The following is a 14,045-nucleotide window of genomic DNA, read 5'->3' on the forward strand; positions in this document are numbered from 1 at the left end:
CTTTTTTTGGGTTGTTGTTGCTTTTTTTCTTTTTAGGACCACCCCTGCGGCATATGGAAGCTCCCAGGCTAGGGATCGAGCCGGAGATGCAGCTGCCAGCCTACACCACAGCTCACAGCAATGCCAGGTTCCTGACCCACTGAGCGAGGCCAGGGATCAAACCCACATCCTCATGGACGCTAGTCAGAGTCGCTACCACTGAGCCACAACAGGTCTCCCCATCTGGCACTTTTATGTTATCGAGAAGGCTTCTCTCCTTAAAACTCATGACTAACCTGTGCTGGCGTCACCCTTTTCTGCTGCTTCCTCCCCTCTCTCAGTCTACCTAGAACTGAAAAGAAGTAGGACCTTTCTCTGGATGAGGCTGTGGCTTCAGGGAAGGCTGTAGCTCTTTGGATCCGGACCATTAAAACTTCTTCTGTATCAGCAATAAGGCTCTTCGTCTTTCTTATCCCGGCAGAAAGAGAATCCTCATCGAAAGATTATAGTTGCAGCGAGGGTATTCTCGTTCTTGCCTTCAGCTTGACTTTTGCTGAGACAACCTCAAGGTTTCAAGTCAGGAGAGACCTCCTGGTGAGCCACCGTTACGAGGGGAACAGGGCAGAACCCTGCCCTGAGCCTCTGCTCTCTCCAGCCCACTCATCCTCCCACTCCTACCCCCCCAGCAGAGGCTCCCCTGACCCTGGACCTTCAGAACATCACGCTTCCCTTTCTTTTTTTTTCTTTTCTTTTTTTTTTTTTTTGTTGTTGTTGTTGCTATTTCTTGGGTCGCTCCCGAGGCATATGGAGGTTCCCAGACCAGGGGTTGAATCGGAGCTGTAGCCACCGGCCTACGCCAGAGCCACAGCAACACGGGATCCGAGCCACGTCTGCAACCTACACCACAGCTCACGGCAACGCCGGATCCTTAACCCACTGAGCAAGGGCAGGGACCGAACCCGCACCCTCATGGTTCCTAGTCGGATTCGTTAACCACTGCGCCACGACGGGAACTCCCTCGCTTCCCTTTCTTAATGCTTGCTGGACAACACACAGAGGGGAACCGGACATCCGGTGGCTGGACGGTTCCAGGCGCCAGAGGAAACATCATCTTTACCTTAGAGATGGAGTCCCTGATGTGTAAGAAGTTTAGCCTGAATCCGGAGTATTTGTGTTCTAAGTGCTGGCGCAAGCCCTAAAGGACTTTTCCGCTCTTTCCTTTGTCTCATAGGAGCCTTTAGATGTCACTTTGAGACAAGATGAACCGGCACAGTTGTGAAGAGCATCAATCAGGAGCAGTAATATTTTGAAAGACAAAAAATATTTTGTCCAAATATTTCGTCGGACACCTTTGGTGTCCAACAAAGGTTCGCGACATGAGTGAAGACATGAGAGTTTAAGAAGGCATGTCATTACCTGGAATGAGCCTTCCAGCTTTCAAGATGAGCGCTTCCTTTTTTTCTCCACCTAGGGACGTGTCTGAAGTCAGTCACCCTGTTACTTAGCTAGAAGAACTTGAGTTGAAACACACAACCTGTCACAGGCTATTGACTGGAGACAGCAGGCAGCTCCCAGCCTTGCATTTCCTTACTAAGGGCAGCTGTGTGGACAGCACCCTGCGTTCCCTAAACGGACGTCCTCATAGGAAGTATTGATAATATTCTGACACTAAAAGGGACGTACCCTGCCCACGGTCTGACCGTGTCCTCCTCTCGATTAATATTAGAGAACCATTTCTGCAGCATCACTAGTTTTAAGTGGGCTGAACCAGATTTTCCTAGGGGTGTCCTTCTACCAAAGATCTTTTTTCAATGCAAAACCCACGGGACCCTTCGTTCTTTCCAGGTCGGGTCCCGCTTTGGAGAGTATTATGCAATTCCTTAAATCTGTTGTTTTGGGAACGACACCATCCTAGCACCTTGCCAGGCCTTCTTTCCACCAGCAAACAGTCTCTGTCCAGGGCAGAATCCATCCCACACGAAAGCTCAATGAAGTGTTTATCTCTAAAGAAAAAGGTATCGCTGCACCCGAAAGAAAGGCAGGCAGAGTATTTAAACAGTGTGTGTCCTGCTTCTGAGAAGATAGGGCAGTATTTGCACGGGGCGGGGGCATGGGCGCTGCAAACGTGGAATCATCCTTTCATGCTCCCTGTGACGGAGTCTCCTGGGACCTGCCTGAATCCTCACCCAGGGGTCTCCGAGAAGCCCGCTCGCTAACTCGGCTCCGTGATCCTTACCTGGAAAACCGGGCAGCTAATTTTTGTCTATGGCCCCTAATCTCCAGACCACAGGATTCTAGGATGCCTGTGTTTCTGAGTCATACCAGAAGCTTGTAATCATTGTTCTGATTCAGGATCTGTGACCTGTTTCAATGCTTGCTTTTAACACAGACTTGGCTTTGGTTTCTTCCTGAGAGTTCCTTGATGTATTGGCCAAGAAAATGCTCAACTCCCTAAAGCTGAAGATGTAGTCCTTTTAAGAAGGAGCATGAACATATGGGGGAAAAAAGGTGATTGTCTTTAAGTGGATTTCTGGGACATAAGTTCACTCTACTCTTTAATAAATATCATTAATTGGACATGAACTCCAAATCTTTATGTCACTATCTTTGGGAAAACTGGTTTTCCCCGATTGTGTAGCAGGGGCATTTATATCGACTCAGGACTTGTTCTAAAGCCTAAACATCACTTAAGGTCATGAGCCTAAGTACAGCCAGCCCCTAAATGAATATGCCCTGTGCCTAAGAAGACGAATCTGTAAAAAAAAAAAAATGAGATCGAGTCCCCCTGAAGTATTCTCTGCATTAGTGCCATTGTTCGGTAAATGTGCAAAGCCTTGGGACTTAGCTTTCAATTACATATGAAATGCAACACTTGTTGCCAACACCTGCAGAGCAATTTCCCGGGTACGCAAAGAAAGTGTGCTTTCAACTTATTAGATGAGTGTGGTCTCCATTTCACATTATCTTTGGCTGCTCAGCCTGTAGTATTACAAGTTGATTGCTTCTGCCTGGCTACCCTGAAAGTTGAAACCGAAAGTCATTTTCTGCCTTATTGACTTGGCAGAGGGAAAAACCCAACTTATCTTGGCCGCGGAAGGGAGTACTTACAATTTTTTTGCCTTCTATGAGCACCGTAGAAGTATTTGTTTCAACGTTTCGCAGGATCACACTTCCTTTCTGCTCTCTGTAGATGAATTCTTTATCTACAAGAGAGGAAATAAAAAAGAAACACGAGACATCAAGGACCTCACTAGCTCTGGACAGACACTTCCGTGCAACGAACTGACAGGTTCCCACCAAAATACATCCCGCGTTTTCTCAATGGGTCCTTCCACTACGGTGAAATATATTCATCTTCCTTCAACAGAAGCTCCTATGAAACTTCTCCCGGCATCATGTCTCCCACTCTCCACACTGACATGTAAAACACAAGCACATACACACAGAAAATCTCAAGAATATTCTAGAATTTTCTTGGGTGGGACACAGACAGCAAATGAAGAAACCTGCTACCATAAGGGGTGGAAGACAGTTGGTACTGAAGGGAATGATGGCCTGTATCTGAACTTGGGGGTGAAATCTGCATAAGTAGATGTGCCTCAGCCTGCATCCATACCCTGCAAAATTATTTTCTTTTTGTCCACAGATGCCCTTGCTACTCTCAGAGAAACTGGTGGTTTTGCTGTCATGAATATCTTTGAATCTGTATGTTAAATCCTACACCGGTGCTTTGTAGAATCCGCTGAGATTTCAAATATCCCCTTAGAAGATAAATAGGGCACTTTGACTGAATAGTATACATGTGGAGGGGTGTGTGTGTGTGTGTGTGCCTGCACGTGGTGTACACATACCATGAATGAACGTGCAAGGTGGGGAGGCAGGGCATACCGTGGGAAGAAGACATAGAACTCTCATTCTGAGTGAAGGGTGTAACACAGAGCCTATCTGAGGTAAAGGGCATTTCACCCTGCAATCTGCTGATGATGAGAACTGCCGTGTAGACTGGATTAATTCCCACTTGTCATCATTTCCGTATTTTCTTTATTCTGCTTCACAGAATTACATTCTTTTCTTTTTTTATTCCTCTCTTCTACTTGCTTTGCCTTCAATTTCCTCATCTTTTTCTGGTCTATTAAGGTGGAAGCTTAGATCTTCTATTTAATTTTCTATCTTTTTTTTTTTTTTCCGGCTGTGCCCACGGCATGCAAAAGTTCCTGGCCCAGGAACTGAACCCTCGCCACAGCAATGACAGTGCCAAGCTGTTATGTGCTAAGCTACCAGGGAACTCCTGATTTTCCATCTTTTTCGTAAGACTATTAAAGCTAAAAATTTCCCTCCATGCGTGGCATTCTACATCTCATGAATTTTGATAGGCTGAATTACGGTATTATTCAGTTCAAATTAATTCTAATTTTCCCTGCAAAGTCTGCGTGGACCAATGAATATTTAGAACCATTGTTTCATTTCCAAATATGTAAAGTTAGCCTAGTCCTCTTATTTCTATGGAGTTTTAATTTAAATTCATTTGATCACAGGATGCTCTGCACATGACTTCAGTTTTTTAATACTCATTAAGACGTTTCTGTGATCCAAAATACAGTCTTACCCTGGTAAATGTACCACATGTACATTTAAGGAAATTACTGACATGGCTGAATTTGGTCTATAATCTTTTTTTCTTTTTCAGCAGCACCGAGGGCATACGGAAGTTCCCAGGCCAGGGACTGAATCCAAGCCTCACAGAGGTCATGCTAAATCCTTAACCCCTGCAGGAACTCCCACCATTTTGGTGGTGGTCGTGGGGGTGCTTTTTTTTTTTTATTTTTGTGCTCTATTTCTTATTTCCCTCTTTCCTGTTTCCTGATTTTCAGTTTATTGTTGGAATATTTTTCACAATTTCTTTTTTCTTTTTTTTTTTTTTGTCTTTTTAGGGCTGCACCTGCAGCAAATGGAGGTTCCCAGGCTAGGGGTCCAATCGGTAGCTGTAGCTACCAGCCTACACCACAGCCACAGCAACAACACCAGATCTGAGTCGTGTCTGTAACCTACACCCCAGCTCATGGCAATGCCGGATCCTTAACCCACTGAGCGAGGTCAGGGATGGAACCTGCATCCTCAGGGATGCTGGTCAGATTCCTTTCCGCTGAGCTATGACAGGAACTCCTAGTTTTCACAATGTTTAATTCTCTATTTTAAACTGCATTTCTCTGCCCTTTTTTAGTGGCTGTCCTAGAGATTATAATAGCTACTCCATTTTTCAGCATCTACGAAGAGTTAATAACATACCATTGCTCCTGAAATCTGACAGATTTTCAGGCCCATGCCCAGCCCCGCGCCGAGGTAACTGTTAGGCATGTTACACTGACATAATTCACGTTTTCCACCAGGCAGCGTTATAATTGTTGTTTATATAAAGAAATTAAGAAGAAAAAGTCAAAATGAAAAAATTGTCCTTTGCATTTACACACAATTTACCACTTCTGAGGCTTTTAATGCTTTGTCAAAAATAGGAGTTTCCATCAGATATCATTTTCCAACTTCTTAAAGAACTTTCTTCAGGATTTCTGATTATATGGATCTGCTGGCAATCAATTCTTTTAACTTGGTTTTTTATCTGAAAGTCGTTTTGTTTAATATTCCTGAAGGATATTTCTCCTAATGTAGACGCCTAGGTGAACCTTTACTTATTTTTTTTTTTCTTTTAGCATTTTGAAATTCTGTTCCACCCTCTTCTGGTTACCATGGTTTTTAATGAGAAGTTGGCTTTGTTTTTTTTCCTTTTTAGGGCCACACCCTCAGCATATGGAGGTTTCCAGGCTAGAGGTTGAATCGGAGCTGTAGCTGCTGGCCTGCATCACAGCCACAGCAACACCAGATCCTCAACCCACTAACCGAGGACAGGGATCGAACCTGCGACCTCATGGATGCTAGTCAGGTTCATTTACAGCTGAGCCACAATGGGAACTCCCAAGAGGTCGGCTATTAACTGAATTATTTCCCTGCACATCATTTCCTTTTGCTGCTTTTCAAGATCTGTTTGTTGTCTTTGGTCTTCAGCAGTGTGACTACGATTAGATTAGTGCAATGGCAGGTGTTCCCGTCGTGGCTCAGTGATTAACGAATCCATGAGGTTGTGGGTTCAATCCCTGGCCTCGATGAGTGGGTTAAGGATCCAGCATTGCTGTGAGCTGTGGCGTAGGTCACAGACTCGACTCGGATCCCGTAGTGTAGGCCAGCGGCTACAGCTCCGATTCAACCCCTAGCCTGGGAACCTCCATATGCCGCGGGAGCGGCCCTAGAAAAAGAAAAAGAAAAAAAAAAATTAGTGCAAGGGTAGAATTTTCCTACCTCCCTGGAGATTTTCAACTTTTTAAAACTACATTTTCTCTAGCATATTTAAATCATGCTTTAAAAAGATGATCTTCGGGAGTTCCTGCTGTGGCACAGGGGGTTAAGAACCTGACTGCAGCAGCTCGGGTCCCTCACTGCCCATGTTGCATCCCGAGCTTGCTCATCCTTCCTCTTGATGACCTCTGGGTTCCCTCTGGCTCTTCACTCCCAGGGCTCCCGCCCCCGGGCTGGACAGTCACCACCCTCAGCACGTACCGCCCCCCCCCACCCAGAGCCTCCCAGCGGGACTTCTGTTCTCCACACAGACAAGGCCACCCTGCTTTTCTCAAGATTTTTTTCCCCAGCTCCTTGGCCAAACTCCCCAGTCTGATTCGAAGTCCTTCCCACTCTGGCCTGGCATTCTCTTCCCCCCTGAACTGCCACCACCCCCAGGCAGCATCCCTGCACCCTCTGAAGCCCCGCGCACCGCCTGCCCGCCTGCCCTCTGTGCTGCCGCCAGGCACAAGCTTCCTGGGCTCAGCAGAAAGGTCTCGCCTTTGGGAAGTTTTTCTGGCCTTCGCCAGGCGGATTTAATCCAGGCCGAATTAATCCTTCTCTGCCGGCACCCCACATGCCCTTCGTCAAGTTTTCTGTTCCTCCCAGGGCGTTGCTTACAACTCTCCGTCCCTCCCACTGGAGTCGGGACTCTTCAGGGGAGAGGCCACGGCTTTTGGGTTTTCCAACTCTCAGCATGAAGACAGATGGGAAAGGAGATGCTAGAGCGTATACACAGATGCGTGACTGGGTCACTATGCGGTATAGCAGAAATTGCCACGCCCTGTACATCAACTACCCTTTAATTCTGAAAAAGTAAAGGCTAAACAAAACGTGTGATGCATTTAACAAATGCATCCTATCCTTAGTCTGACTCAGCAAATCGCCAACCCACGTGTGGAACAGCGGGCAGAACACTTGGTCCAGGAGAGAGAGCGCTGAGCCCCGAGGCAGGGACTCGGAGGGGACGTCCAAGGAAGGAGGGTTTTCTCAAATGACCCCTTCTGCGCCTCTTTGTGAGACTCTGTTTTAGCTCCTTTATCCCCTTGGCGCAGTGCAAGGCAATGACACGGGGGGAGTGTGTTTGAACGCTGCAAGGGCCAGCAGGTAGAACTGAAAAGCCATGCTCAGCAGGTAGGACTCCAAGAACGCGGGGGGTGAGGTCCTAGGAAAAGGTTTCCCAGAGAACGTCCCCCACAGCATCAGCCCGGCCAGTGATGTTTCACAGGCCAAGTATCCAGTGCTCTGCATTTACAATATATCATTAACTTAATTGTCCCGTGTCGCTTCGCAATTCCTAAAAGCTAAAGAGGTTAAGGCGACAGAAGTCAGTTGCATGGGGAGCTGCACAAGGCAGGTGATGACTGTTCCTTTTATTTCGTTTCCCAAACTTGGGATACAAAAACACGCAGTCATGCAATGAATGATTTTATGCACTCTTCCAAATATAAGGTAAAATTCCCATCATTTATGCTGTGTATCCTATATCAGTTCACTTTATGTTTTGTTTATTTTTGCTTAATAGTAATGCATTTTTTAGCTTTCAAAAGCCTTACCCATGGTGAAAATCTTTAAAAATGGATGGCATTTTATGGTACAATAGATCTCTTAAAAATTGAGATAATTTAGTTCTCATTGCCAAGTATAATTTGCAAATACATGTTGGTTTTGTAGAGTACATTACTCCTTGATTATATAAATACCTCAAAGAGTTGACACCTAGAAATAGATTTTAATTATTGAAACAAACAGTGCACATAATAAATAGAGTAGATTTGATTTTTCTCATGATTATCCTTTCATTTTAAATAATGCTAATAGAAACAATGTTTTGTTCTATTTATTGCTTGCTTTATTTTTCTCAGATATAATTTATTTGTATTTATATGTATGTCCTGATAACACATAGCATCTATTTCCTAAGGAACACATAGGTGGAGTTCCCACTGTGGCTTGGTGGGTTAAGGACATGACTAGTATCCACAAGGATGCGGGTTCGGTCCTTGGCCTCTCTCAGTGGGCTAAGGATCTGGCGTTGGCACAAGCTATGACGCAGGTCGAAGAAGCAACTCAGATCCGGTGTTGCTGTGGCTGCAGTGTAGGCTGGCAGCTACACCTCTGACTTGACTCTTAGCCTTAGAACTTCCATATGCCACAGGGGCAGCTGTAAAAATAAACAAACAAGCAAAACACACAAGCATGTAGTTCCTAAGACAGTATCCGTATGGTGGTCTCAAAATATAAATACAAAACGTAAAATATAGATCCTAACACCCACACTAGTCTAGAAATACTATTTCCCACCAAAGGAAATCAGGATTCCTTCGGTAAATGGGACAGGAATTATGCTGGAGAGCAACGAAGCTATCAAACTCTACCAGGACTAAGTCAAAATGACTCGGAAACCAACTGCAAGAGGCACCCACCAGCTGAGGACCAGCCGTTTAGAGCATCAGCAAGAATAAGAGCGCATCAGCAAAGCTCATTCGTGAGCTCTGTATCAGTGTACGAACTTAGGATGATACTTCAAAATGAAACAACTAATTCCACTGATCTTTAGAGGATGCTTATAAATCAGCACATTATTTAAAAACTGGTAGAGGAAAAGGAAAGCAACAGGAAAATGTCCCTTCTTTCCCAAAGAACCTGGGTAACCAAATCGCAGGTACGGGGAAGTTCCATCTCATAGGAAGGGGTATTCCGGTTATGAACGGCCAAGGTTGATGGAATCGGAATATCACCACGTCGCAGTTAAGGGACCGATCCCCCGGGGGCGGCAGCACCACAGGAAAGACAATCAGTGCGAACTGCATCCTTGAGAACGAGCACGGCACTTCCGATGAGGTACCAGGACAAACACGCCCAAACCCCAAACCACCTCCCATCCCATCAAACTACCAGACCCAGCTGGACCTGGCAGGACATCGAGAGAACAGAGGAGCCCCGTGAGCAATGCCACAGGGACACAAGCAACTACGGCGACCATGGCCTGGCTCCTTCCAACCATTAATGCCACGTACAGGACAGGTGGAAGTTTAAACACTAAGAAGATAATTACCGCTGTGAGCAGGATTAATAGGATAATAAACGGGAGACACTATTACTTACGGTTTGGGGGTCATTTTTTCTTTAGGTGTGATATGGTGCTTACGCTTTTGTATTTAACAAGTCACCAAGTCCTTCTCTTTTAGAGAAACGCAGAGTGAAACAAAGAGGATAAAACAAGACAGGAGCGGGGTTTGCTTCAAAATAACAGGGGTGGGGGAGAAGAAGGTCCGTTTACAGACGGAGCAAGACTGGCCCATAGGAAATAAGGGTTGAAGTTGGGTTATGGACACACAAGAGTTCACTCACTATTCTTTTTCCTTTCAAGTCTAGAATTTTCTATAATAAAAAGTTAAAAGTGATTTTAAAGTTCAGATCATTAAGGGAGGGGGCCAGGAAGGAAAAAAAAAAGTTAAGATAGTTAAAAAAAAAAAAAAAGACCACGCAGCTAAAATGAGAATAAATCTATGTTGGCTCATTCTCACATCTTATCTTTGGTGGGCTTTACAGTAATTTGTATTTATAGAATTAATCTGATATTTTGCTTACAGGCAGTTCGTGGTTGTGTTTTCATCATATTTCTCCAGTATCCACTATCCATACAATAAAAATTCTGAAGTTTCTCCCTCCAAAGTCAGGAGCCAGAGGCAAGAATTTGTAGCCATCAGTGACAGCCTTCAATCCAGATATACATACACTGCCTCTGGCCAAGAGTGGGTTTTTTTGTTTTTGTTTTTGTTTTTTCCTTTGGTTTGCAAATAGAAAGGTTTGTTTGGAGAGTTACAGCAAGAAACAATGCTAAGTAGAAAAACTGATGTTAGAATTGACACTTGTTTTAGGAAACAGAAGCCAACTGAAAATTTTTAGTTGGACCGTATTTATAATCCAGAACCGAGGGGCTCGCCACTAGCCACATGTTCTTAATAGTATTTAATTAAACATTACTTAAAATGAAATGCAATTTAAAATTTAGTTCCTTCTTTGTACAAGACACATCTGAAGCACCCAGTCCGCCTAGGGCAGAACGTTCTTCTGGACAGCAATAGCCAGACAGTCAAAGTGACACTATTTTATTCCCCAAAAAATGCCTCAGTTAATTTTTATGCATCTCAACACAGTCAGGTTCAGATTTTAAAACAGGCTGCGCGTGCAGCCCTGGTTTGTGGGTAGAACAGGTGCAGAAAACAGAGGCGCCAAAGCAGAAGGCCAGACGGGCACCGCCTCCCTAACCCTGGTTCTGGGGATGGGGTGCTCTGGTGAGTTCTGGAGCAGAGGTCCAGAAACGCTGGAGCAGGGCAGCAGTTGAATGGGGGTGTTTGGGCCTAAAGTAGCCAAAGGGTTCCAAAAATTTTTTAAATTCTTTTTACTCTGGGTTTTCTTTCTTTCTGGTTGATATCACAGAAGGTCAGAAGGAGGCAATGTTGGCTCAAAAAGGTCTTTCAGAAGAGCAAGCTTTTCTCATGAAACTCCTTAAATGCCAACCGCACGCACTGGCCCCACTTAGGACGATGCCGACCTTCTGAGACCAGAGCCTGAGCCCCCAGGGCCTTCCAGCATCACCCTGCCCACTAAGCGAGACGCAGACGGAATCGCTGGCTGACACATGTGCTCCCCCTGGTCAAGGGCCTCCCGTGGGCCTCTGGATCCACACTCGAGCCAGCGACTGTTCATCTGCAGCAGGACAGCCTGGCTTACGCTCCTGCAGGATCCTGAGAACGAGAATAAACGAGAACTGCAAGCAGCACCTCCCTTCCCCTTCAAAGAACTGGCTTCGGAAAGTCTGAATTCTTGGGAACAAGAGCTAGATGATCGGGGGCTGAAGCAGGTACGGGCATGCGGGTGGATGGAGGGTGGCGGGTGATGAGGCTCTGAGGGCTGGGAGCTCCTGTCGTGGCTGAGCGGTTAACAAACCCGACTAGGATCCATGAAGACGTGGGTTCGATCCCTGGCGTTGCCTGGTGGGTTAAGGATCTGGCATTGCTGTGAGCTGTGGTGTAGGTCGTAGGTGTGGCTCGGATTCCATCTAGATGTGGCTGTGGCTGTGGTGCAGGCTGGCAGCTACAGCTCCGATTCTACCCCTAGCCTGGGAACCTCCATATACCACAGGTGCAGCCCTAGAAAGACAAAAGACAAAAGACGAAAAAAAAAAAAAAATCTGAGGGCTTCAAGTTATGATAAAATGACACCACAATATCCTCTTTTACAACTTGGGTAATTACATCGCCAAGTACCTTCCAACAAATAATGGCCTCAGCTTGGAAATTACTTAGAAAGTCACTACATTTCAAAGATGACAAGCACGGCTTTAAATTTCACTTCGTTTTCATCCCAGGATCTGAGATGGCCCAATTTTGCCTTCGATTCAGGGACTGCCCAAGGAGCATTTAAAATCTTTTAAATTTTCTTTCTTCTTCTGGGGACCAATTTTTATGTGTCTCAGCAGAGTCAGGTTTAGATTTTAAAACAGCTTATTAGACCGAAACCCCACCCAAGGCAACAAAGCACCTCTTTCCGCATTGAAGACTGTGGAACGTACGCTTAGGTGGCTGAGCTCGAAAAAAATCCAACTCATTTGTAGAATTAGGATTTCTTCTTTTTTTTTTTTTGCAATTTGTTTTTTTCACTTGACTCTATCATGAATGAAAATATGCAGGTAAGGAGTCTTTCAAATGAAACAGTTTGGGGGTGGGGAGAAGAGAAATGAAAGGTCAGGAAACACGTCCTTTGCACCCTAAACTCACTGTATATAGTACAGGGAAATCTATTCAATACTCTGTGACAGCCTATATGGGGAAAGAATCTAAAGAAGAAAAAATCTAAAGAAAGGTGTGTGTACACACTCACACACACACACACACACACACAACACGCATTCACTGTGCTGTACACCTGACACTCACACAACATTGTCAGTCAGTTATCCTCCAATAAAATTTATCTTGAAAAAGAATATTTGTGATGAGTTGTTATAAAAATCTAAGATTCCCTGCAGTTCTCCTATGGCGCAGCAGGTTCAGGATCCGGTGCTGACACCGCAGAAGCTCTGGTTGCCACTGTGGCGCGGGTTTGATCCCTGGCCCCGGAACTTCCACATGCCATGGGCACGGCCAAAGAGGATTCTAAGATGCCACGAAGGGTCTTTAAAGTGGTTATAGCATAACAGTTCTACTATTTAGTAAACCTGACTTAGAGCAAATCGATAACAAACATTATCGAAGGTGTCAAAATGTTTTAAAAGACTCTGAAATGGGCAGAAAAGACCCCTGGGTAGCCGTGCAGTAGAATATTAGCCATTGTGTAGGGAAGCCTTCTGGGCAATTTGGCTCTTTAGTTGTTCATGCCTGTCTTTGAGCTACTTTATGACTTGGAAGTTGTAGAAAACTGATGGTCACACAAAGGATTTGTGCTGGAAAGATGCAGAGGAGTTTTGTCTGGTCCAGGGGCAGCTGGGCCCTCCGCACCGCAGCACCCACTTCAGGGAAAAAGCCAAGTTCCCAGCACATTCATTTCAGCACTTCCGGTCGCCTATATGGATGTCTGTTTTTTCACTCTTGTGTTCAGATCGTATGGGTTTTCTCCTGAATTCAAAAGCTAAGTAAAATATTTGACCCATGTTTATTTTCTAGCAACATAAAATCATGAGCCTCCTGATTTGTACTTTTAAAAAAGTCTTCTTCAATAAAAGTTCATTATTCGCAAGGGATGGACAAAATTTCCCAGGTGGACTTGGGGAAAAAAAAATCACGAACCATTTGAAATGTAATTCTGGCTACGAACTCGTGTGGAAATGAACCAGCTTACAGATTGAACAGAACTGTTTCTTAGAAGACCAGACTATCAAAAGCAGAGATTCTCCAAGAGTCTTGAAACCTTAGAGGCTTCTGAAATTCACTGGTCAGTGAAAGATGTCGCTCACGTTGTTCCAGTGCCATAGCTTGTGAGTCAATCAGTAATTACTTCTCAGAAAAGCAGCATCCTTTGTGATTCCATGGGCCATCCGTTCGCATCGCAATGCTAAGCGCCGAATCAGTGTGGACCATCCACAGACTTCGAGCGTCAGGGATTTTCCAGTCTGAGTACAGAACACATATTTTTTGAAAAATCCAATCGGCATGACACGGAGGAAGCAGAGCACTGCAGAAAGTAAACTCAGGCTTTATGTCAATACTGTTGACCCTACGTGATGATGATGGAACAAATTAGCAAATAAAAGGATCTAGAGGTTGAAGCAAAAGGATGCCCTTTATCTAGGCTTCCATGAGAAAAATCACCTTCTACCGACCAAGACTAATGGATGGCCTGAAAGACAGAAATTTCAGTGTTTCCCTTAAAAAAAAAAAAAACTGATGAAAAATGCCAAAGGTAGTAGACAGATTGTTGGGGGAAGTTTGGAATAGAAGTCTGAACACATGGCTTCTATATCAGGCTCGCCTCAGACAGGATATGCCGGAAGTACCTACTGAAACTTGTAAAGCAGTGTCCTTAAAGGGATCTCACACACTATTCTCCTCTCCCTTTTTCATACCTGCTAGCAGGAATGCTGTTATGATGGCTGGTGCTAGAGCAGCCATCTTGGACCTTTCAGCAATCTTGGAAATGAATATAAGAGCAATACAGACAGAGCATAGAACCTACCT

The 14,045-nt window shown here is 44.9% G+C and overlaps 1 protein-coding gene across 1 annotated transcript in view; it reads right to left on the reverse strand.

The window, feature by feature from the left end:
- Positions 1-14,045, reverse strand: part of LOC125117757 (dipeptidyl aminopeptidase-like protein 6) — a 555,755-nt gene that overhangs the window by 78,441 nt on the left and 463,269 nt on the right. The window contains exon 4 of the mRNA XM_047763847.1: positions 3,088-3,182. Coding sequence (XP_047619803.1) covers positions 3,088-3,182 — 95 coding nt within the window. The remainder of the gene's footprint in view (positions 1-3,087; positions 3,183-14,045) is intronic.

The sequence above is a fragment of the Phacochoerus africanus genome, chromosome 16 (genome assembly GCF_016906955.1).
Source record: "Phacochoerus africanus isolate WHEZ1 chromosome 16, ROS_Pafr_v1, whole genome shotgun sequence".
Taxonomy (NCBI): Eukaryota; Metazoa; Chordata; class Mammalia; order Artiodactyla; family Suidae; genus Phacochoerus; species Phacochoerus africanus.